The sequence below is a fragment of the Scomber japonicus genome, chromosome 15, assembly GCF_027409825.1.
Source record: "Scomber japonicus isolate fScoJap1 chromosome 15, fScoJap1.pri, whole genome shotgun sequence".
NCBI lineage: Eukaryota > Metazoa > Chordata > Actinopteri > Scombriformes > Scombridae > Scomber > Scomber japonicus.
The window spans coordinates 4,672,692-4,696,603 of record NC_070592.1 but is presented as its reverse complement, the minus strand read 5'-3'; the positions used below and the strand labels follow the sequence as shown (position 1 = coordinate 4,696,603).

Below are 23,912 nucleotides of genomic sequence, written 5' to 3'. Positions count from 1 at the left end.
TGACAGCGGCTGTGTCAGAGCTCAGAGATAAACTACAGGACATCCTGAGGGACAAATGGACAAATATCTCACGGTCAGTAACTTATGTGGACGTTTTACTCTCAGAACCAGAACCCAAGACCAGAGCGGTATTCTTAAAATATTCACGTGAAATCACTTTGGATCCAAACACAGCAAACACATATCTGTTATTATCTGAGGGGAACAGAAAAGTAGAATACACAGGACAAAAACAGTCTTATCCTAGTCACACAGACAGATTCACTGAGTATCGTCAGGTCCTGAGTAGAGAGAGTCTGACTGGACGTTGTTACTGGGAGGTGGAGAGGAGAGGAGTAGTTATTTTTGTAGCAGTCGCATACAAGAATATCAGCAGAGCAGGACAGATATCTGTATTTGGACGTAATGACAAATCTTGGTCTTTAGATTGTTTCAATGACAGGTATGGATTTCGGTTCAACGACATTAAAATTACCGTCTCAGGTCCTGAATCCTACAGAGTCGGAGTGTACCTGGATCACAGAGCAGGTATTCTGTCCTTCTACAGCGTCTCTGAAACCATGACTCTCCTCCACAGAGTCCAGACCACATTCACTCAGCCGCTCTATGCTGGAATTTATGTTGGAGACAAAGCTGAGTTGTGTAAACTGAAATAGACAGAAGTCATTGCTCACTGCTCATCACCATGTTTTTTACCTTCACTGACATTTCTTCAGATGAAAATGTGAACTTCTCTTTGTTCTAAATGTTAGTTTCATGTTTGTATTGATGTATTTGTGTCTGTTGTTTCTTCAACAGAGAAAACAGCAGAACTTCCTTCATCACAGATATTTTGTTCTCATCACTTTGTAAATTCATAAAGAAATGTTCAATCAAACTGTAATGATCATGATAATAATCATTAATGATGTTCTTGTACATAGCTGACATTCTGGGTTAAACTGACTGACTGTGTGGATGAAGTCAATCTGAACATGAAATCATTGATCACACTTTACTGATTGGATGTGTCAACAATCTGAAGCTTCAATAATCAATAAAGATGATTTTTATCCACAGTGATCAAAGTGTTTTCTTCTCATTCAAAGCTTGTGTACTTTAACTTTAATACAGCATACTACATCACTCATAATACTGCAGTACTTTTACTGTAATACTACATCACTCATAATACTGCAGTACTTTTACTGTAATACTACATCACTCATAATACTGCAGTACTTTTACTGTAATACTGCATACTACATCACTCATAATACTGCAGTACTTTTACTGTAATACTGCATCACTCATAATACTGCAGTACTTTTACTGTAATACTACATCACTCATAATACTGCAGTACTTTTATTGTAATACTGCATACTACATCACTCATAATACTGCAGTACTTTTACTGTAATACTGCATACTACATCACTATAATACTGCAGTACTTTTACTGTAATACTGCATACTACATCACTCATAATACTGCAGTACTTTTACTGTAATACTGCATACTACATCACTCATAATACTGCAGTACTTTTACTTAAATAGGATTTCTCCTGCAGGACTTTTAGTTGTAATTGAGTACTTTTACTTAAAGGATGAGTATGTGTACTTCAACCACTGCTAATACAATTTAGAGTGATACTATCAAACATTACAGATATTTTAGCAGTCAGATTAGTTGTAATGCTACATCTCAGTTTTAAACCTCGGCTTAAAGTCAGTTTATTAATTAATGCCTCTTAAATCTAAAGTATATTATAGATATTAGAAAGAAACTGCTGAGGTATATTTTGTTTTCCTAGTCTACAAAAATATTAATGTCACTAATTAATCACCTAACTAAACAAATGCAGATACTTCCATACAAAGCTACACACACAGACACACGATAGTTCATCTTTACAAACAAACATAAAGCAAGTGTTTCCATGAACTGATGACTTTATTTTCATGTTAAGTGCAAAGGAGCCACTGTGCATGTGGAGTGCAACAACCACCATTTAGTCCAAAACAGTTCAGTGATGGAAGAACATCTGTACATGTGCAGCAAACGACGCCTGCTGCAGCCTTCACTGCTGGACCGAAACAGAGGTGACTTAATCATATAAAAAGACTTATCATCATCATCATCATCATCATCATCATCAATCAGCTAGACGTTTGATGGAGATGAGTTTGCTCCCGGGGGAAGGATGGCGTGGCATCCAGTTACAGGTAAAAGGGAAGAGGGGAATCATGGGAAGGGGACACTGCATCATGGTAGAAGAGTGATGAGGTTGAGGAGACTTTTTTTACTCCTTGGTGAACATGTGCTGGACCAGGTCGCACACACGGTTGCTGTAGCCGAACTCATTGTCGTACCTGCAGACAAACCGGGAACAGAGTGAATTAGATGGAGTAGGTGTATTATATAACATATGTAATTTAATTTTTAAAAAGTAGTGGTTTTTATTAAAGCAGCAGGTACATTGTGATCATATTAATTTATGTCTGAGGGAAAATGCAGCAGCTTCTTTTAATAGATTTTGTGCTGACAGTGTGTAGGAGTTCACTACATTTCATTATTCATTGCTGAATTTGCATAAGCACTGCAACAACAATATCAGAATTAAAGTCCTAAAAACAAAAAGGTCACAAGGACTCTTTCTCTATTTTACAGCTCATAACTTAAAGTCTGTGTAAAGTAAGAATAAATATGTGTTCTGAGTTTGACATACCACAGAAAAGTGTGTTGTTAACCACCCTGCCAAATTTGAATGATTAAAAAAGTCGACAAAAATATGAAATTAGGCTTCAAAGTTGTGTAAAAATCAGCCTCTTTCTCTGCTCCAAACACTGTGGGCGTGGCCACCGAGTCAGCTGAAGCCCCGCCCCCTACCAGGTGTCACCTGTCAAAGTCACCACCTCTACCAGAAACATGGACGCTAGGTCCTAACTCGGTGGTTAGCTTGGTGGCTAACTCGGCTAACTGTAGACTGTAGTAGTAGTAGTGTGTGCTGAATGTATTTATACCTCTACAGCAGCAGGGGCGGGTTTATGCTAATCACTAAATCCTGAACACAGAAATGTTGAAACACAGTTTGTGAAGCCTAGCTCCACAATTCAAATCTAAATGGTTGAAATGCTTTTTACACCTTTTTTAGAAATACATTTATGACCTATTTAATGTGTTAAGTTAAGTTTCTCATATGAAGACTAACATGTTTTTCTTTCTGTAATGATTCCTCCTGTTCATACTGACCATTAGAGCATCCATTTATAATGCACTTTACAATGGAAGTGATGGAGGACTAAATCTGATTCTTGAATTTAATTAAACATTTCTCTGAAGATAATGAGGCATCAGCAGTCTGAGTTAGTCATATCAAATAGATATCCGACACATTTAAAGTCTTTTTAGCATCTAATTCCCTCTTAGTGTTTCCTGTTGAGCTGTGGTGGAAGTATACTAACAAAAAGACTTCTCTAAATGTGGATCCATGTTTAACCCTGCAGATATCTCGCTGTTAACTCACCAGGAGACCAGCTTGACGAAGTGGTCGTTGAGTGCGATGCCGGCGCCGGCGTCGAAGATGGAGGAGCGAGAGTCGCTGTTGAAGTCTGTGGACACAACCTGAGAGCAGACAGGAGAGGAGAACATATGTAAGTGGTTGTTATACATGTAAAAAGGCAGGTTTTAAATTAAGATGGTCACAAGTTTACTGAGAAACTGTATCAGCTTTTATAAGTTTGATCCAAAGAGAATAACGGATGCAGTGAAAGCACCAAACTTCCTCAACTTAAGGTCTTAATCAAGTATTTATTATATTGAGCTTTATTTCATTTATGATATAAAGCATTATTTGGCAGTGCATCCAAGCCAGATGAAAACTAGATGGATTTAGATGAACTATTTTTAAATGATTTTTACTTTATTATTTGGTTTAAGTCCCTCAATAACATGTAAGAAACCTAAAATTTTGCACAGTCAAAGATTTGAGCAGCATCTCTTGATGTTTTAATTTATATTTAAAAAAAAAAAAAAAAAAAAAAAAGGTTTAATTATCTGCAGTTTTCATTTCAGCAGAAGTTAAAACCCATCTTGGTAGATAACCAATTGGCTGGATACAAACTTTTAAAACTTCCTCTTCTTCATCTTAAAGATTTAATCACGTATTTATAATATAAAGCTTAATTTCATTTATGATATAAAGCTTTATTTGGCAGTGCAGCCAAGCCAGATGAAATTAGAAAACTACTTCAATGATTTTTACTTGATTATTTTGATTACGTCCATCAATAACATGCAAGAAACCTAATATTTTTGCACTGTCAAAGATTTATGCAGCATGTATTGATTTAACAGACTTGATGTTTTAATTAATATATTAAAAAAAGGTTTAATTATCTGCAGTTAACACCCACCTTGGTAGATAACTAATTGGCTGGATGCACAAAATTGGTTATTTGGGGATATTTATTAACCTTTTCTGCTTTTTAAATCCTGTATTTAAATGCTTGTAATGTGTTTTATGATGACCCTGGTGTTGGTGTAATGATAAAGTTCTTCTATACTACAAGTGTTGCTGGATATTTGTCTTTTTCCTCTCTTATCTCTCATGTTGTGCCAGAAACCTCAACTCTGCTTCATCAGGTATTACAAGGACACTTTGATCTGCTGCTTCATTTATTTAGAGAAATGCTGCCATCTAGTGGCTCAAGTGCGACGCTACACAACCCCACTTCATCTGTCTATACATCAAATATAATTTTAAAAAAGAGAAGTGTTTTTTGTACCTGGTCCTCTGTGTATCCCAGGATTCCCTTCATGGGTCCCTCAGAGGCGGCCTTGATGACCTTCTTGATGTCGTCGTACTTGGCCTGAAAGAGAAGAAAATGAAATGCAATTTAAAAAAAAAAAAAAAAAAATTAACTAAAAAAGGAGGGAACAATTGTTGGGTTTAAAAATGGGCTTTTTAACCCTCCTGTTGTCCTCGAGTGAAGGACGGAAGGAAGGAAGGAAAGGAGGAAGGACAGAGGAAAGAAGGAAGACGGGAGGGAGGAAGGAAGGAAGGGAGGAAGGACAGAGGAAAGGAGGAAGGAAGGGAGGAAAGAGGAAGGAAAGAAGGAAGGGAGGAGGGAGGAAAGAAGGAAGGGAGGACGGAAGGTAGGAAGGAACAGTCAAAACAGACGGGGTCAATTTGACCCGGGAGGACGACAGGAAGGTTAATAATAGTAACTTCTTTAAATGTTTTAATTCTGCAGTATGAAGGTAGGAGAAGTGAATTATCAGCCGACTATCGGCTCTAAAGAGAAGCAGCTGATGTGAAGCAGCTTCAGAGAGACTTACGGGTTTCTCCAGGCGGACGGTCAGGTCAACCACGGACACGTTGGGGGTGGGAACACGGAAAGCCATACCGGTCAGTTTACTGTGAGAGGAAAAGAGAAAAGCTCGTTAGACTTTATAATAACTCATGATTTTATTCCTTTTACAGCCCCGAGACCAGAGGAGGAAACCAAGTACAACAATACTTCAACTCTATTATATATTAAAAAAAGGGAAATATTGTACTTTTAACTTTAATTTGAAAGCGCAAGTGTGTTTAAAAAGGTTGATATTTCACACAAAACTAGATTAGCTTGTAAAATACAACATAATTAAAGTTTAAACCAACTTTTTTGACCTGTGACTTCTTTTAGTGCTGGGCAGTTTACTGGTTCACACTGAATACCGGTGTATATTTTTAATGTAGCGCCATACCGGTGTATTTCATTACACAACGTTAGAAACAGGCGGGACCATTTTCAGTGTTTCGCTTCCTGCCGCTCAACAAACAGCAGAAGAAGTTTGCCTGCCGAGTGAGTTACCATGACGATAGTTCACACTTCCTGTTTTTTAATAATTAGTCAGTAAACTCAGCATCGTCTGATGCAGGCTGGAAACTCTGGAAGCACTTTTACTTAGTTAAAACATTTCACTGTGTGTTTCAGCTTCTGTTAAACTAACGGAGCTGCGGTGGCTTCCTGTCTAAGCTTTTCAAAATAAAACCTCTTATTGCGTTGTTTTTTTTAATTATTATTATCATCATCATCATCATCATCATCATCATCATCATCCAAAGTTGGGGCTGTAAATTACGGGAGAAAGGATAAAACGGGAGAGCTGCGGGAGAAGAGTCTAAAATACGGGAGAAACGGGACGTAGGCAGCTCTGATATTACTAATATTCACTCATCATGACAGTAAAATAATCCATCCTAAGTCAATCTACTGCAGTAGAGTAGTAGTTCCTCTCTCAACCAGTAGAAGATGTGGTGAACAGCTGATTATGCATTAAAAAAAAAAAAAATGCATGAAACCGCTTTTATTTTGAAAAATACTGTGATATTGTCCAGCACTAAGTTCTTATATAAAAGCAGTGTTGTGATTCCTCATGTTTCAGATTTCCCCTCTAAACTTCTCACATGGTTTCATATTTTAATAACTGTTTCAATGACCCAAAATAAAAAAATAAAATAAAAAATAGATTACAGAAAAGTCCAGAAAAAGAGAAAGTTGCCCCCCCCCCCTTTTCTTTCCTCATGACCTCTGAGATTCATTTTGTGACTCTTTGGAGAAATAGCTCAACCTCAAAATTATTCAATTTAGAAGTCAGAGTCCAATTTTATGCCAAATTACTTTAATAAATTCTGCTGGACTTTATTTTTTTAACTGTAATAACTTTTAATTTGGTAAAAGGATTTCAGTATTTCAGTTGGGAAAAGAGGTCAAAGGTCAGGCTTCGCTCGCTGTAGTTGCAAATTAAGTTCCCCCCGAGCGTGTTAAGTTTTTCCATTAAGCACCAAAAATGTGCTCAAGTCTTTTTTTTTTTTTAAATCCTGGGAGGAAATCAGACAAAAGAAAGAAAGGAAGGAAGAAAGAGAGAAAGAGTGAAGCGTACCCATTGAGCTCGGGGACGACCTTGCCGACAGCCTTGGCGGCTCCGGTGGAGGCGGGGATGATGTTCTGGGAGGCGCCGCGTCCGTCCCTCCACAGCTTACCAGAGGGACCATCAACGGTCTTCTGTGTGGCGGTGATGGCGTGGACGGTGCTCTGAAAGAAGAAGGAGGGGGGAGGGTTAGAGGAGAGATGCAGGATTTGTGTCTTGGTGCTGTCAATCAAATCTACCTTAAAATTAACTAGTGTAGCTCTTTAGCTGCTAAATGCTCCGATATGTTCACCAGCTAACGGTTCCTTCCTCCCTCCTTTCCTCCTACACTCCCTCCTTCCTCTTTCCTTCACTCCTACACTCCCTCTCTCCTTTCCTCCTACACTCCCTCTCTCCTTTCCTCCTACACTCCCTCTCTCCTTTCCTCCTACACTCCCTCTCTCCTTCCCTCCTACACTCCCTCTCTCCTTCCCTCCTACACTCCCTCTCTCCTTCCCTCCTACACTCCCTCTCTCCTTCCCTCCTACACTCCCTCTCTCCTTCCCTCCTACACTCCCTCTCTCCTTCCCTCCTTCCCTCCTCTCTCCTTTCCTTCCCCTCTCCTTCCTTTCCTTTCCTTCCCTCCCCTCTCTCCCTCCTTTCCTTTCCTTTCCTTTCCTCCCTCCCCTCTCTCTCCCTCCCTCCCTCCCTCCCCTTTCCTTTCCTTTCCTTTCCTTTCCTTTCCTTTCCTTTCCTCACCTCCCCTCTCTCCCCCTCCCCTCCCCTCCCCTCTCTCTCCCTCCTACCTTCCCTTCCTCCCTCCCTCCCTCCTACCTTCCCTTCCTCCTCCCTACCTTCCCTTCCTCCTCCCTCCTCCCTCCTCCCTTTCTCCCTCCTCCCTCGACTCAAGGACAACAGAAGGGTTAAAACACTATAAAAGCACTGAGAGAGAGACCAAAGACAGTAAAGTTGCAGCTCTCATCAGGATGTTTTAAGGGTTAAAGCTGATTTAATTCATGATTTTTGTAATTTCTGATGCAAAATGTTTAATACTTAGTTTTTTTTCCCTCTTTTTTTCTCTCTTGACTTCAGGCTCTACTAATTTGCAGTAAGCATTTCCTAATATAGATAAACTATATAATATTAAATTAATAAAAATATTGAAACCTATTAAATTAGATTGCCGCAACTGTGTCATATAAATAAAAAAGTCTGCCATCTTTACCATGAGACCCTCAACGATGCCGAAGTTGTCGTTGACGACCTTGGCGATGGGAGCCAGGCAGTTGGTTGTGCAAGAAGCGTTGCTATGGAGACAGACAAACAATATGAAGTTAAAACAATAGTGCACAGATGCTTATACGGAATATATTATAAGTTATGATCTTGGTTTGACAGCATTAAAAACATAAGTAGAAGAAGAAATGAGGCGATATCGGACATGTTTCACTTCTAATTATGAATCTAAGCATTTTAAAAACAAACATGTCTCCTCTTCCTCTTCCTCCTCCTCCTCCTCCTCTTCCTCCTCCTGCTGAAGACCCAGATCCAGTCTGAGCAGAGACTCACCTGACAACCTTCATGGAGTTGTCGTACTTCTCGTGGTTGACGCCCATAACGAACATGGGAGCGTCGGCGCTGGGGGCAGAGATCACCACCCTCTTAGCACCGCCCTGCAGGTGAGCCTGTCGGAGGGGAAAGAGGGTTAAAAAAGGTCAGAGGTGTCACATCAAGGGTGAAATTAAAAAACAGTATTTCTGCCTTTTAAATATCAGATTTAAGAAACATCATTAATATTTAACCCTTACATACTGTTAAGGGTCAGATTTGACTCATTTTTTTCTACATTTGAGAGCTGTGAAAACATTGTAAGATATTTCCTTTAGCTAGATTTTGACCCACAGTATGAAAAAAATGTAAATTAAATGCATCATTTTTACATTTTTCTGCAGCTGATACACATTTTGTGTTTATACAAATGCACAAGTTAGACCTGTTTATTAAACAAATTTAAAATATCAGCATTAAAACATGTTGTATTCTTCATATTCTATAAAATGTTCGCCTGGATCATTAAATAGTTATTTAATATAATAAATAATAATAATAATAATAATAATAATAATAATAATACAAATTTATAATAAAACTTAATGATAATAATGTAAAAAAAAAAAGATAAAAATGTATAATAAAAAATAAAAGTGTATAATAATAATAAAATAGAAATATATTATAATTTATAATAAATAAAGCTTGATAATGATAATAAAATAAAAAAATAATGATAAATATAAATAAAATAAAACATAATAAAAATATATTATAATAATAAATTATAATACAAAAATTAAAACTTAATAAAAAAATAATAATAAAAAAATAATAATAATAATAAAATAAAAATAATAATAAAATAAAAAATAATAATAATAAAAAATTATAATAATAATAATAATAATAATAAAATAAAAAATAATTTCCCCCATAACATTAATCTAACATTTATTAATGACAGATGGGGGAATCTATGAATGTGAACTAGTGTAGAGACTAATTATGAGTCAGGACATGAACAGTATGTAAAGGGTTAATACAAAGTGCTTCTTAAATTCTAACATGAAATAAATTAAGAGCCTAAATTTCCTGTTTTGCTGCCAAACTTACGGAGGCCTTCTCGATGGTGGTGAACACACCGGTGGACTCCACAACGTAGTCGACTCCAGCATCGCCCCATTTGATGCTGGTTGGGTCTCTCCTGCAACGACGTCACAGAAACACACGTTAGTTCAGACGACTGCTGGATTCACGCTGCTAGAAATGTGAATATAAAATAGTATAAAAGGAGGAAGAGGAGGAGGAGGAGGAGGAAGAGGAGGAGGAAGACGTACTCGTGGAAGACGGTGATGTGCATGTTGCCGATGACCAGCTTGCCGCCCTCGGCCTTCACCTCTCCGTGCTTGAACACACCGTGAGTGGAGTCATACTTGAACATGTAGACCTGCAGGAGAAGAAGGAGAAGAAGAAGAAGGAGGGATGAGAGAACATAAAAGCAGGTAGGATCTTAAAAAAGGAATAAATGTGATTAAAATATATAATTAGAAAATAAAAAAAAAGGTCTTAACCCTCCTGTTGTCCTCAGGTCAAGGAAGGAAAGGAGGAAGGAAGGAAGGAAAGGAGGGAGGGAGGAAAGACTGAAGGGAGGGAGGGAGTGAGGGAGGAAGGAAGGAGGGAACGGAGTAAAGAGGGAGGAAGGAAGGGAGGAAAAGAGGAAGGAAGGAGAGAAGGAAGGAGAGAAGGAAGGAGGGAAGGAAAGGAGTAAGGAGGGAAAGGAGTAAAGAGGGAGGAAGGAAGGAAGGAAGGAAGGAGGGAAGGAAAGGAGTAAGGAGGGAAAGGAGTAAAGAGGGAGGAAGGAAGGAGGGAAGGAAAGGAGTAAAGAAGGAAGGAAGGAAGGAAGGAAGGAAGGAAGGGAGGGAGGAAGGAAGGAGCAAAGAAAGAGGAAGGAAGGAAAGAAGGAACAGTCAAAAGAGACGGGGTCCATTTGACCCGGGAGGACGACAGGAAGGTTAAGATGTTGCAGAAAGGGTTCATTTGACTGTCTCCACTTCCTCCTAATTTATCCCAAACTAACGACTACTAATCTCGCCCTCTTTTCACACTTCAGGTACTTTTCTCTCACACACACACACACACACACACACCACTCTCAACTCAGGTTTATTATCACTAAACATCAATATTACTTATCTACCACTATTGTTTTTTATTGCTTTTATACTTTTTATTTATTGTTCTTTATTCTGTTTGATGCTTTTTTATTCTCCCACATTGCTGTAATATTATTCATTTGTGGGACTAATAAAAGGAATATCAAATCTTATCACTTTAAAATGTGATGTATAATATGAGAGATTCGAGTCATGAGTGAGTTCAGAGTAACCACTTCCTGTCTGAGTGGAGCCTCTCACCATGTAGTCCAGGTCGATGAAGGGATCGTTGATGGCCACGACCTCGACCTTGCCTCCGATGGCGGCGGCACGGGTCACCAGACGGCCGATACGTCCAAATCTGAAAACGCAAGGAGGAAGAGGAGGAAGAAGAAGAAGAAGAGAGGGAGGAAAAGGAACAAGGAAGAGGAAGAGGTCAGAACGGTGGAAGGAAAAACTCAGTGTGATCTCAGGAGAGTCAGCGTGTAAAGAAAAAGATGTTTGATGGTTTTTGGACCGAACTTGACGTGAAACTTAAATAGAAAATGTTTAATATATTTAAAATTTAGATAATTTGAAGACCCAGACTGCAGGACCAGAAGATAAAGATAAATTATATAAATGATAAATTAAAAAAGGGCAAGTGGTCATTTTTGTCCAGAGTAAAAGACGATCTAATAAAAAGATCTTTTATGTGACCATTATTGAAATAGTAAAGTTCTTTTTCTGTTAAGTTTCCTCTCTCTGAACAGTCAGTACGAGCTTTAAATGTGGAAGCATTTAAAAGGGCAAGCGGCACTTTGACATATATTAAAAAAAAAAGCTCCATCTATTAGTCTGAGTCTCTGTTTCATGACAATATTCTTTAGTCTTTTATCTTTTCTGTTAAGTTTGGATGAACTAAAAGTTTTAAGTCAGGTGTTAAAAGTTGATTTTTGCAAACTGATCAATTTCCCTCTAAATGTACAGTATTTATTATTGATCATCCTTCTTTCATTTTTATTTATTTCTATTGTTCCATTTTTATTTTTTTATTATGATTGAATGATGCACTGACTGGTGAGCACTTTAAAATTTCACTGTACTTGTGACAATGACAATAAAGATCGATTCTAAATAATTATAAAGATGCTCAGAAGGAAGATAAAGCAGGTTTTTAAGTACTGTTGCATCCACGCAGTTCCCTCTCTGACCAGCAGGTGACACTAAAGCCCAGATTAAAGATGAGTTACCCCCTCCAACAACCCCCCCCTTCCTTCCCAGAGGACGGCCGAGCCATACAAGGCCCGCTGCCAACCTCCACAGCAGATAACAATAGTTGGCACCGGCAGCCAAAAGCCTGTTTACGCCTAATATGGCCGCCGTCACAGCGGGTCAAACAGCGAGCGGCCTGAAAGTGCTGACGAGAGCGAACAAAGGGGCACGAAGCTCAACAACACTGGTTAGTTTTTATAAAAGTTAACCGTTTCATCCACAGAGGAGGAAGAGATGGAGCTGCACGCCTGTCTGATAGAGAGGAGGAGAGATTAAAGTGATTTCTTGTAGATTAGAGTGAGAGAAGAGAGAACAGGAAGTGACATCATGACCTTCCTGATGCAGACTTAGCTTATAAAATAAAAAGGTTAAACATTAGCGGTGCAAGGAGGCGTAAAGAAAAGGAAAAGTAGAGTCTTTTCATGATAAATGGAAACGAGTGTGGAATAAAATGGTAGAGTTTAAAACCTGGAGGACATTCAGAGAGTTTAGAAGTGTAATATAAAGGCTTTTAAAAAGAAGATATAACTGGTAGTCACTAGTTTCTCAAGCTCTAGTGTTATAAATGAACTTATTTTTGTAGTTTTGCTGCATGTCTGAGTAGAAAAAGACAATATTTATGTTAAAATAATCATTTTCAACACATGAATTCATTCAGAAGTCCAGAGTTGCCACATAAGTAAAGTTCAGCTGATGAAATGTGTGTTTACTCTTTGTTCATACATAAAGGAAATAATGGCTGCCTGATATGAAGCTACTGTGCAACCTTTATCAGAGCAGACAAGGCTGCTGCAGACACACACACACACAGAAGGTTAAACAGACTTCAGTCAACACTGGATGTCTAATAAACTTCTCCAGTTGCTGATCAGTGAAGCTGCCAACTTGCCTGCAGCTTCACTCGCATGATAACTGTCTTTAATTTCACTCACACACACACACCTAGTATCTGCTGCAGAGAATTAACGGTATGAAAACTAAGCATACTGATAACAGCTGTGACCGTTGGACTAAAAAGCGCCTCAGGTTTTATGTGAGAGCATTGATGGACACTAGTCTCTCAGTCTCTCATCATACACTGAACAGGAAGTGGACGAGCTACTCACAGCTGATTATAGTGGAGGTGAAACAGGAACACTAACTTTTGATTTACTTTTTGTTGCAAAGTGCATCATTATCTGGTTTACTAACTGCTGAAAACTGTATATTATGTTATGAGGGTTAATATACAATATACATTAACCCTCCTGTTGTCCTCAAGTCAAGGAAGGAAAGGAGGGAGGAAGGAAGGAAGGAAGGAAGGATGGAAGACAAGAAAGGTAGAAAGGAAGGATGGAAGACAAGAAAGGTAGGAAGGATGGACAAAAGAAGGAAAGAAGGAAGGTTAGGAGCGAGGAAGAATCGGGGGGTAGGAGGGAGGGAGGGAGAAAGGAAGGAAGAATCGGGGGGGTGGGGAGAAAGAAGGATGGAAGGTAGGAAGGAAGGAAGGAAGGAAGGTAGGAGGGAGGGAGGGAGAAAGGAAGGAAGGAAGGAACAGTCAAAACAGACGGGGTCAATTTGACCCGGGAGGACGACAGGAAGCTTAATCAGTATCTATCATGGATTTAGGACACAGTAGATGTTTTAATGAGGATAACTAACTCATTTAACACATTAGTAGAGAGTAACAGTAACGTCTTACTCAAGGATAAATCTTCATGGTTTTCCAGCAAATATTATTTAATAGAGAGAAGAAAGAAAAGTGACTTCTGCATGTAAAGTAGTGAAATACAACATCTGCTGCACAGGTGTGATACAATGCAAGCACCTCGAAACTGTACAGTAGTTGAGTATTTCAATTTATTCTACTTTCTACTCTCAGCTCTGCTACTGTACATTTCAGGAGGACTCATTTCGGTGTTTTATTTTTAAATCTTGCAATGGAGTTTTATTTCACTGTATTAATTTAATGGTAAAGAGCTGAATGAATACTTCTGATAAAAAGGTCAACACTATAATATTAAACATAAAACAGTACAGTACAAACTTTACCAATAACACTGAATTTAGTCATTTGAATAAAATCTGAGCAACACAAGATTAACTATATACAGAGTTAAGTTTAAATATTTTTTTTATTCCTTATTGCTGCATTAAAATATATTTAGTGCTGGTTTACTCCGGTTGTTCTTATCCTTAAACCAGTATTATCCTGCTCTCTTTTATTTTGAAAGTTTCTTAAGGTTTGTTTTTGCTTTGTGGTGCTTTTATTGTCCTGTGTTGCAAAAAAGAGTGATTCTGCTCTTATTGGACTGTTTCTATGTGCATAAAAGTTGCATGGATGAATGAATGAATATAAAGCACAAAAAAGAGATAAACTATGGGATAAATAAGCTAAAACACACTCACACTGTAATATAATAAACTTCCTGCTGACTGAGTCCTGTTAGATAACATCACATCACATGTCTGCAACACTCAGGAGTCACATTACAAACTTTACTGTAAGTCCTCATGAGACAATCACACACTCTGCATACCAACAACAGAAACACAAGCCCCCCCCCCCCACCCTGTCCCCCTCTCCTGTCTATCTACAGAAAGGTCAAGGGTCAAGGTGCTTCAGGAAGTCACACCTGATAGGCTGATATCACCGCTGCACGTAACGAACTTTATACTGTGCTCTGAGAGACAGGACGACCAACTATAAAACAGTGTGTGTGTGTGTGTGTGTGTGTGTATAAAAGTGTGTGTTTTGACTCTCTTCTGTTAGATTAATGACTCCATTTCCAAATGTACTGTTTCTGCCGGCTGACTGAACAAATTCACTGAGCAAATTTGAACAAACTCTGATTTGTGAGTCTGTCGGAGTCGGCGGGACATCGAGCCAAAACGTCAATCTCCATCTACTGACTTCAATTAAAGTCCTCCATCACTGATACACTGAAGTGAAAGGGAGACAACTAATGATTCATTTCACTATAGATTAATATCCATTTGTTGTTTCATCTATAAAAATATCAGAAACAGTGAAAAATTAGTCTAAAGTGACGTCTTATTCTCTGATTAATGAGAAATAAACTTTACATCCTCACATTTAAGAAACTGAAACTTTCTGTGCATTGATGAATTCATTGATTAACTAACTGTTGCAGCTTTAGAGATAAAAATATTCTTGGAGAACAAGCACACAGCTATTAAAAGTCTATTTTTATACATCATAAAACATGTCTGGATGTGAATATTTAAAAAGGATAACATGGCTGCACCCTGAGAGGTTTGCTTGATACCTATCAGAATAAACTTGCACACTTAGGTCAAAAAAACCTAATAATCTGAAGACGTCAAAATAAAGGTATTTTCTTGCAGCTGCAGTGTGTTTTACTCAGACTGTATAAAAGAAATGGACGTAACATCCGTGACGTCACCCATTGGTTTGTGGACTGGGCTGGATCTCGAGGACATTGGTCAATCAACCTGTCAATAAGGATGTAGCCACGCCCTAATGCATACCCTGCTTTATCGTCACATATAAAATCAGGGAGGCCAAAATGTCCCAAATGAACATCATACTGCATTGAAGAAGGCTTTAAACTAGCGATTGAGACCATAAACACATTTTGAAAACGTTTACTGAGGTTAGAAATCAAGTGAGAAGTTGGTGAACTCTCCATTGACTTGTATAGAGACGGTCGCCCCCCTGGTGGCCTTTTGACAGAATGCAGCTACTACTTCCGTGTTGGCCTCATTTCAGAGGACCAGAACTCCCCGCCTGGTTTTACTTTAATTAATTCCACATATTAAAAAGGGAGTGCCAAGCTTCCAACTCCTGTTATGCTTTCTAAAACATAACATGCATGTCTTTGAGGTTGGAATAAACCCAAAGTTACAACTAGAAGAACATGCAAAACTTCAGACGAAGGTGCATAACGTGATTTATTCTAGCCGATATCTATAACAACATCTTAGACTGAGTTTCTGCCTCCTTTACATAAGGAAGGGACATGAGGGGGAAAGGCAGTTTGTCTCGATTAGTCTTGGGATGCCACCAACATGGACCGGAGCCCATCTTCTGTTCCTCAAGGCTCAGTGTTGCTGTTGGTTCGAGGCCAGATTCAAATTCAAGGAGCTAAATCTCCAAGCAGCTCGACAGCAGCTGCTTCATGGACAAGGAGGAGGAAATGTTTCACTGGTGATCTCGGTCTGAGTGGCAGCCATAAAAACACCGGTCGGATGATCTCTGAACTTTAGCGGAAAGGTTAGAGGGTTAAAAATAGACGAGAGAGGAGAGGAGAGGAGGAGGGGGGGATGGAAAGAAGAATAAAAGGAATGTGACAGCTGAGGAGAACGGGCGATACAGGCTGAGAGAGGATTGGAGGGGTTTGAAGGGTGTAGAGGAGAAGAAGAAGAGACGCCAACCGTGACACGACAACAGCAGCAACACAGGACTATAAATAACCAGAGAATAGACGGGTCCGGTGCAGACTGGCCTGTTACTGCCATTACTGTACATAGGCACAAAGTTACAAAAGATAGTCAAGCTCGGCTTCAACAGGAAATATGCAACAATTAGCCAATTCAATTATTCATTTTAGCCATCAAAATAGCTGTTTTTAGCTTCTAATGCATGATAGTAAACTGGATATTTTGGGGTTTTGAACTATTGGAGAGAGAAAAGATGAGACCCGTTGACATTTTTCACCATTTTCTGACATTTAAAAGACAACAAATTGGGAAAACAATACAAAAATTGGTCCATTAAACAATAATAATTAAGAAAATAATTAGTTAGGAGCTACAGCTACTTGCATATGTTAAAAAAAAGCAATTTTTAAAAATTATTTAACATTTCTAAGGTTTGTTTTTTACTTTCAAACATGCATTTAGGATTTAAGCTTTAAACTTGAGCTGCTACAATTAGCTGATCATCAATTATCAAAGTAGTTGCAGACTAAATAAATAGTTCAGGTAAGTTGTAGTTTTGTCCCTCGTTCAAATAAAGACAGAATTTTTGGAGGTTTTCTGTCAGTCAGGTAACTTTATGACATCATCTTCGCCTCTAGGAAGCTGTGATAGACATTTTTCTATCTTTCTTTTTCCTGGTTTATAGACTTAATGCTTCATAAAAAAGGAAATAAATCAGCAGATAATCACACCACCCTTTCCAGTGTCTGTCTCCTAAACGCTCCAATATATTTCTTATCTTCAAATAAATTAAAATCATTCATCTCTTCTAAAGATAAATCACTCAAAAAAAGAACAAATTAGGTAATAAGAACAGTCTGCTTCCTGTAGCTGGAAGACCGTTAGGCTCTCAGCTACTGAATACTTATAATAATATCAGAGATTGAGGAAATTGAGCCTTTTCTGCTACTCGTACTAACTCGGACATCATGTGAAGTATGTAGTGTGTTTCAACTGTGTAGTATGTGATTTAGAGTATGTGAGAAGTTCCTGGATGGTTTACTAGATTCTCCAGAAATGCAGAGTATGCATCAAGAGCTGACTACTCTCACTCACATTACCCAAGATGCAACGCAACTTCAGAAAAAAACCCCAAAATACAAACGTCTCAGTGGTTTCAAGCTAGCTACAGCGATGGTTTGTTTGTTTCCCGTTTTCAAAATAAAAGCACCAATTCTATCGTTATGGTTTTCTTAATAAAAAGGCAACGGGTGTTGACCGGAAGTGCGTTACTTGCTACGGCTAACTCTGAATTCTCAGGAACAAAACTTTAAACAGGTGTTATTTGGACAAATTAGCGTCACATTGTGGATCTAAAGGGCTACTTTACTTTCTTCCTAAAAAGGTTAGAAATGTGGATAAAGTGGTTTATTTACAGAGTTAGAGCTAAAATGAAATCAGCTTCAGCCTGATGATTTCAGCTCGGGTAGGAACCAAATGCATTGTGGGTAATCGTGTAGTTTACTACAGTGTAAACGGTCTGCTTACTATCTGGTCGTTTAGTGTGTAGTATAGAAGTATGTAGTATGTGGTTTCCTCTGTCTCTCTAATATCACATCGTTCTTGATCTGAGCAGCAGCTGAGAGCTCAGGGTATAAAAAAAAAAAAGGGTGTTGAGGGCTTGTGTATCTGGTGCAGCGTTTCCACACCCATCCGATACCTCCACTGCCCTTTAAGTGAGCGAAATGAAACCTTAAACACAAGATGCCGACGTGATTAACCTCTGAAGAACTCATCTATCATCGTCGTCTCTGATAAATAGTTTACCGAAGGAATCAAAATGTTAGCGCAGATCGTAAACGTCTGATACGAGAGACGACACGCGCGCGCACACACACACATATTTATTACTATCTCTGAGTGTTACATAAACACAGCAATAAAACCTTAAATCATCATGTGTCTAAGTATCTTTTCTAATGATTTCAGCACTTTCCGTTTTCCAAGTGAAAGAATCAAGATAGCAAGAAAGAGAAAAGTAGGGGGTAAATTACCAAACTTTGATGGCAAGCAAGAATAAAATCATCTTATATTAAATGTTTTGTTTGTTATTTGGTCCTTTTTAAAACTTTTGCATCACTCAAACTCCCTGAACTAGGCCTACATATCTGACAGTCTGGATTTGTATTTTGCCTCCATTTCTTTACTGTTTCCTATTAAAAAACTAAAAGATTAAACTAATCGTCAACTGTTCTGATCATTAAATTATAATTGCAGACATTTATTAAAAAAAAGGACAAGTACCAAATATCCTTCAGCTGTAGCTTTTCCAAAGTGAGAATATACAGCTTTTCTTTTATTTCTTATCATTGTAAGACAGTTTTTATTGCTGACAGGACAAAATATGGCAGTTAAACACTCAGGGAAACTATTATAATATTACATAAACTACATAATTAAACAGAAAACTAATGTGCAGTTTGATCAATAATGAAAAATCAAAAAAACACTTTGTTCCTTCACTCAGCAGAAAGATGCAGTTTGTGTTCATGTTCATCCCCTAAAGTAGGATGAACACCTTAAAACTGAGAATACTACAATAGAAAGTCTTTATAGTCATTATACTTCCTTATAGGCTACAGCGAGATTAAGAGAGCTACTCCAGTTCAGTGCAAGCATAAAACAGTAAAAAAAAAAAAAAGCATAATTTGTTACATCGCAGCTAATTTGGAGCCTTTTGAGATGATTAATATTTGCATATTCATAGATGTTTTAATGATGGAGGAATACATTTCTAACTCTCTAATTCAACTCTTCTGGAGGAAAAAGAAACAAACTATAAATGAAAAAGAAAAGTTTAAAACAAGTGTGGATGAGAACATGAACTCTACAGCTGAGAGTTTCTCCTTCTCTGAATCAAGACTAATATTTTGGCTTCCCTGAATAGAAGATGCTGCGTTTCTGTCCACACTGCTGAGCTCCCTGAGGCGCTTTTTTTTTAAACTTGTCACATTAAGCTACACAAATAAAAACTGACTTAATTAGATCAACAACAAAAATTAAGAAGCATGAACTCACCCGTTGATTCCAATCTTCACCATTTTGCCTGATATGATCAAGTCCTCACTGGAAGGAGCAGAAATGAAAAACATAAATGAATATAAAATCATGCAAAAAACAATAAGAAGACAGAACTAATAATGTAAAGATATACTGAAAGGCTGCAAGGAATCTAATGACTAATCCTCCCAAAAACACAAAGAAACTGCAGAAATACGTAAAATTTACACGTATTTTCTACAAGAAGACACTTTATAAACTCATCTAAACAGCATATGCATTAATTAGAAACTCATATTAAAAGATTAACATGTAGAACAACCACTAAAGAGCCACTAAAGATTCAATTTAAAGAGTCTGCAGGTGCTTTAATGGCAGATTTGGTTTTCACCTGTAGCGTCCAAACCAACATCAAGCTGCAAAAACTGTTTCTACACCTGCAGCCAAACACTTCAGAGCTGAAGGAGAAGTTTAAAAAAAAATAAAAATAAAAACAGTACCGTGTGTGAATGCACCTCGGTCTGCTTGTTCTGTCCTCGGGGGGAAGAAGTGAGAGCGGGGACGAGCAAGAGGTGCTCACCGCAATTTATCCCCGCAGCGCGCCCCCGAGACACGCCCCCCCGCCCCCCGCCTGGGTTTGTCAAGGTCGCGCGTGAAGCTTCCTGTCACACATGTTTATTATGTAAGAGTCCAGTCAAGAAGTTCACAGGTTCCTCTACAGCAGCTGAGAGGAGAATTAAGACACCTTAAAAACACTCCTGAGGGTCTCGTTTCCTTAATTTAGATCATGTGTGTGTGGACTGTTTTCTGTTAAATAGGCGATTTATATTCCTCCGCCAAGAAAAGTAGTCCACCTGCAGGTTAACCCTCCTGTCGTCTTCCCGGGTCAAGTTGACCACATCTCTTTTGACTGTTCCTTCTTTCCTTCCTTCCTTCCTCCCTCTTTCTTTCATTTTTCCTTCGTTCTTCCCTTTCTTCTATACTTCTTTCCTCACTTCCTTCAATCATTCCTTCCTTCCTTACTCCTTTCCTTCCTCCCTCCCTACTCCTTTCCTTCCTGCCTCCTTACTCCTTTCCTTCCTTCCTCCCTTCCTCCATACCTTCCTTCCTCCCTCCTTAATCCCTACCTTCCTTCCTCCTTTCCTCCCTCCTTCCTCCTTTCCTTCCTTACTCCCTTACTCCCTACCTTCCTTCCTTCCTCCCTCCCTCCCTCCCTCCTTCCTCCTTATCTTCCTTCCTCCCTTCCTTCTCTCCTTACTTCCTTGACCTGAGGGCAACAGGAGGGTTAAACAGTGATGCTCCCAGGAGACACTGTAGCTGGTGATTTTCATAAATACTGAATTATTTATTACACATTAAGCTTTTTCTAAATCCACAGTCCTCCTTCTGTGCAAAAAAAAAGTATTTAAAAGTTTAATTTGAATTTAATATGAAGCAGTCATTCAAATATAACTGTAATATTTTCATTATCTGATGACAGTTTTTGAATTGATGTCAATTTTAATGGGTCTGGAAACTTGTTAAATGCATTTTTCTTTTAAAATGTTTCTTAACCCTCCTGTTGTCCTCAGGTCAAGGAAGGGAGGAAGGAAGGAAGGAGGGAGGGAGGAAGGAGGGAAGGAAGGAAAGGAGGAAGGAAGGAAGGAAGGAAGGAAGTAGGGAGGGAGGGAGGGAAGGAAGGAAGGAAGGAAAGGAGTAGGGAGGGAGGAAGGAAAGGAGTAGGGAGGGAGGGAGGAAGGAGGGAAGGAAGGAAAGGAGGAAGGAAGGAAGAAGGAAAGGAGAGAGGAAGAAAAGGAGAAAGGAAAGGAGAGAGGAAGAAAAGGAGGAGGGAAGGAAAGGAAGGAAGGAAGGAAAGAAGGAAGGAAGGAAGAATAATACAAACACAATATATTAGAGGATATTTAAGATTTTAACACAAAGCAGCAGTTTTTTGTTAAAATGTTGAATTTGCAGAACTGAAAGTTGGCATATTGTTGGCTTTGTTTAGCAAATAGTTGAAAATAAAACCAATTATTATTATTAATTCTTTGTACATGAAGATACTGCTTCAAACAATTACTTAACCCTCCTGTTGTCCTCCTGGGTCAAATTGACCCCATCTCTCTTTTGACTGTTCCTTCCTTCCTTCCTTCCATCCTTCCTTCCATACTTCTTTCCTTGCTTCCTTCCTTCCTTCCTCCTTTTCTTCCTCTCCCTTCCTTCCCTACCTTCCTTCCTCCTTTTCTTCCTCACCTATGTCCTCCCCCCCTCCTTTCCTTCCTTCCTACTCCTTTCCTTTCTTCCTTCCTTCCTCCCTCCCTCCCTTCCTCCCTACTCCTTTCCTTCCTCCCTCCTTTCCTTCCTTCCTACTCCTTCCTTCCTTCCTTCCTTCCTTCCTCCCTTCCTTGACCTGAGGACAACAGGAGGGTTAAAAACATATATTTAGTATCTCAAGAATCTGCAGAACAGACCAGCTCACACTTATATGTTCATTTATTCATATTCACATCTTGTATTGTCTGTTTTTCTAACATAGTCTACTCATCCATCACCGGAGCTACATCGTTTCTGTTTATAGCTGCAAAAAAGCACAAAAAACTAATAAATGACGACTATAACTAACAACACACGAACATTTCTACACTCAAAGTTTAACAACTAAGAGTTTATGAGCCTGTAAGTGATCTGTGAGTCTTGTTCCTCAGTCTAAAATCAGAACTGTGCAGCAGCCCTCCTCCAACCCCCCCCCCCCCCCCCCCCCCCGCTCCTTGTCCAGTCTCATGTTCGCTGTATGACACTGTGCTGGTCAGCTGGTCATGTGACGCTGTGGAGACTTGTTGCTACGTGAAGCACAGCATGCACAGAGGAAATGTCACGACAGGTTCACTTCACACCAGCTCTCCTCTACCTCGCTCTGCTTTCTGTTTCTGTCCCACTGCAGCTCATTATTTATATCATTACAGCAGTTTAGAAATAAAAAGGAACTGTACGTGTATTTATTTTTGTATTCATACAGGAATTAAGTATTGCCTCCCTCCCTCCCACCTTCCTTCCTTCCTTCTTTCCTCTGTCCTTCCTTCCTTCCTTTCCTTTCTCCCTTCCTTCTTTCCTTCCTTCCTTTCTCTCTCTCTCCCTCCCTTCTACCTTCCTTCCTTCCTTCTTTCCTCCGTCCTTCCTTCCTTCCTTTCCTTTCTCCCTTCCTTCTTTCCTTCCTTCCTCTTTTCCTTTCTCTCTCCCTCCCTCCCTCCCACCTTCCTTCCTTCCTTCCTCCCTTCCTCTTTTCCTTTCCTTTCTCCCTTCTTTCCTCTGTCCTTCTTTCCTCCATCCTTCCGTCCTTCCTTTCCTTTCTCCCTTCCTTCTTGCCTTTCCTCCCTCCCTTCCTCCCCTCCTTCCTTCCTCCCTCCTTTCCTTGCTTCCTTCCTTCCTTGACTCAAGAAGAACACGAGGGTTAAAACAACAGTGAGGTTCAAAATGAACATTAAAACCTGTTTTTCTTGCTGTAATGATTCCTCCTGTTCATACTGACCATTAGATCCCTTCATACTGTCTTTACAATGGAAGTGATGTTTAAAAGTTTAATCTGAAGCTAATATGAAGCTTCAACGTCCAAATGAATCAAATCTTCATCTTCTATGTTTCAGCGTTACAGTGTTTTTAGTACCAGAGTCTTTTTGTTACTCTACTTCCTCCACAGCTCAACAGGAAACACTAAGAGGAGATATGACGCTATAAAGACTGTAAATGTGTCAGATATCACTTGATATAACATATGCCATGTCTAAGAACATGTAACACACACACACACACACACACACACACACACACACACACACACACACACACACACACACACACACACACACATGTTGACATGCACATACAGTCCTTACATACGTCAGTCAGTGCAGGTTGAAGTAAAGGTCAACCTATAAATATGTCATCCAAACCTTCTCCTGCACCCAGAATGAGCTCTCTTCATACACTCTCTATATGTCAAGGGGTGTGACATTTGGTGGGACGCCAAAGGGGGGAGGGGGTGGGGGGGGGGGTCTCCATACAGGTAGGGGGGGTGGGGGGGGGGGGCAGGAATAAAAGGAAAAGTCTGGAAAACAAAAATGTGACTAAAGGTTAGTTTGAATGTTTTGAAAGGCCATAAAATAACTCCTGGATAAGATAAATGTGACTCCTTTGTGTGTGTGTGTGTGTCTGTGTGTGTGTCTGTGTGTGTGTGTGTGTGTGTGTGTGTGTGTGTGTGTGTGTGTGTGTGTGTGTGTTATGGTGTAACAGTGTACACACTCCAGACCACGCATTGTCATTGGTCAAGGGTGCATACCAGCCGCACTGATAATACCCATGATCCACCACAACCATGCTCTATCAAATGAAAAGAGAGAGGAGGAGGGGGGGGGGGGATCTGGTTGCTATGACAACCCCCTATGGTTAGACAGCTGGTTAGTAATTCAAGTCTTTGCTGTCTGCTGTCTGATATTTGTCTTCCTGCTTCTCAGATTGTACGAACGTGTTGGTTTCTGAGCTTTCTATTCAAACACTTTTCTTTTTTACCCCCCCCCCCCTCCTCCCTCCCTCCTTCTCGTCATCCCAGTGGAGTCGGAGCTCGCTCTGTGACCTGAGGCTGCTTCTCTTTC

The 23,912-nt window shown here is 39.3% G+C and overlaps 1 protein-coding gene across 1 annotated transcript; it reads right to left on the bottom strand.

Moving 5' to 3' along the window:
• Nucleotides 1-2,183: 2,183 nt before the first annotated feature.
• On the bottom strand, nt 2,184-19,831 carry LOC128374695 (glyceraldehyde-3-phosphate dehydrogenase-like). Its single transcript, XM_053334958.1, has 12 exons — nt 19,788-19,831; nt 19,306-19,353; nt 10,852-10,951; nt 9,775-9,884; nt 9,551-9,641; nt 8,453-8,568; nt 8,109-8,190; nt 6,917-7,068; nt 5,327-5,405; nt 4,774-4,857; nt 3,513-3,610; nt 2,184-2,358 (listed from the first exon to the last, which is right to left on the bottom strand). The coding sequence occupies exons 2-12, from the start codon at nt 19,326-19,328 to the stop codon at nt 2,289-2,291; spliced, it is 1,005 nt and encodes a 334-aa protein (XP_053190933.1). The 5' UTR covers nt 19,329-19,353; nt 19,788-19,831; the 3' UTR covers nt 2,184-2,288.
• Between the last annotated feature and the right edge of the window lie 4,081 nt (nt 19,832-23,912).

What these genes read in the sequence shown, in the direction of transcription:
- LOC128374695 (XM_053334958.1), bottom strand. Translation starts at nt 19,328, where the DNA reads ATGGTGAAGATTGGAATCAACGG. An exon ending in TGGGATACACAGAGGACCAG is followed by an intron (nt 3,611 to 4,773) that starts GTACAAAAAACA and finishes GTCTGCTCTCAG; the next exon opens with GTTGTGTCCACAGACTTCAA. An exon ending in TTCGTCAAGCTGGTCTCCTG is followed by an intron (nt 2,359 to 3,512) that starts GTGAGTTAACAG and finishes GTTTGTCTGCAG; the next exon opens with GTACGACAATGAGTTCGGCT.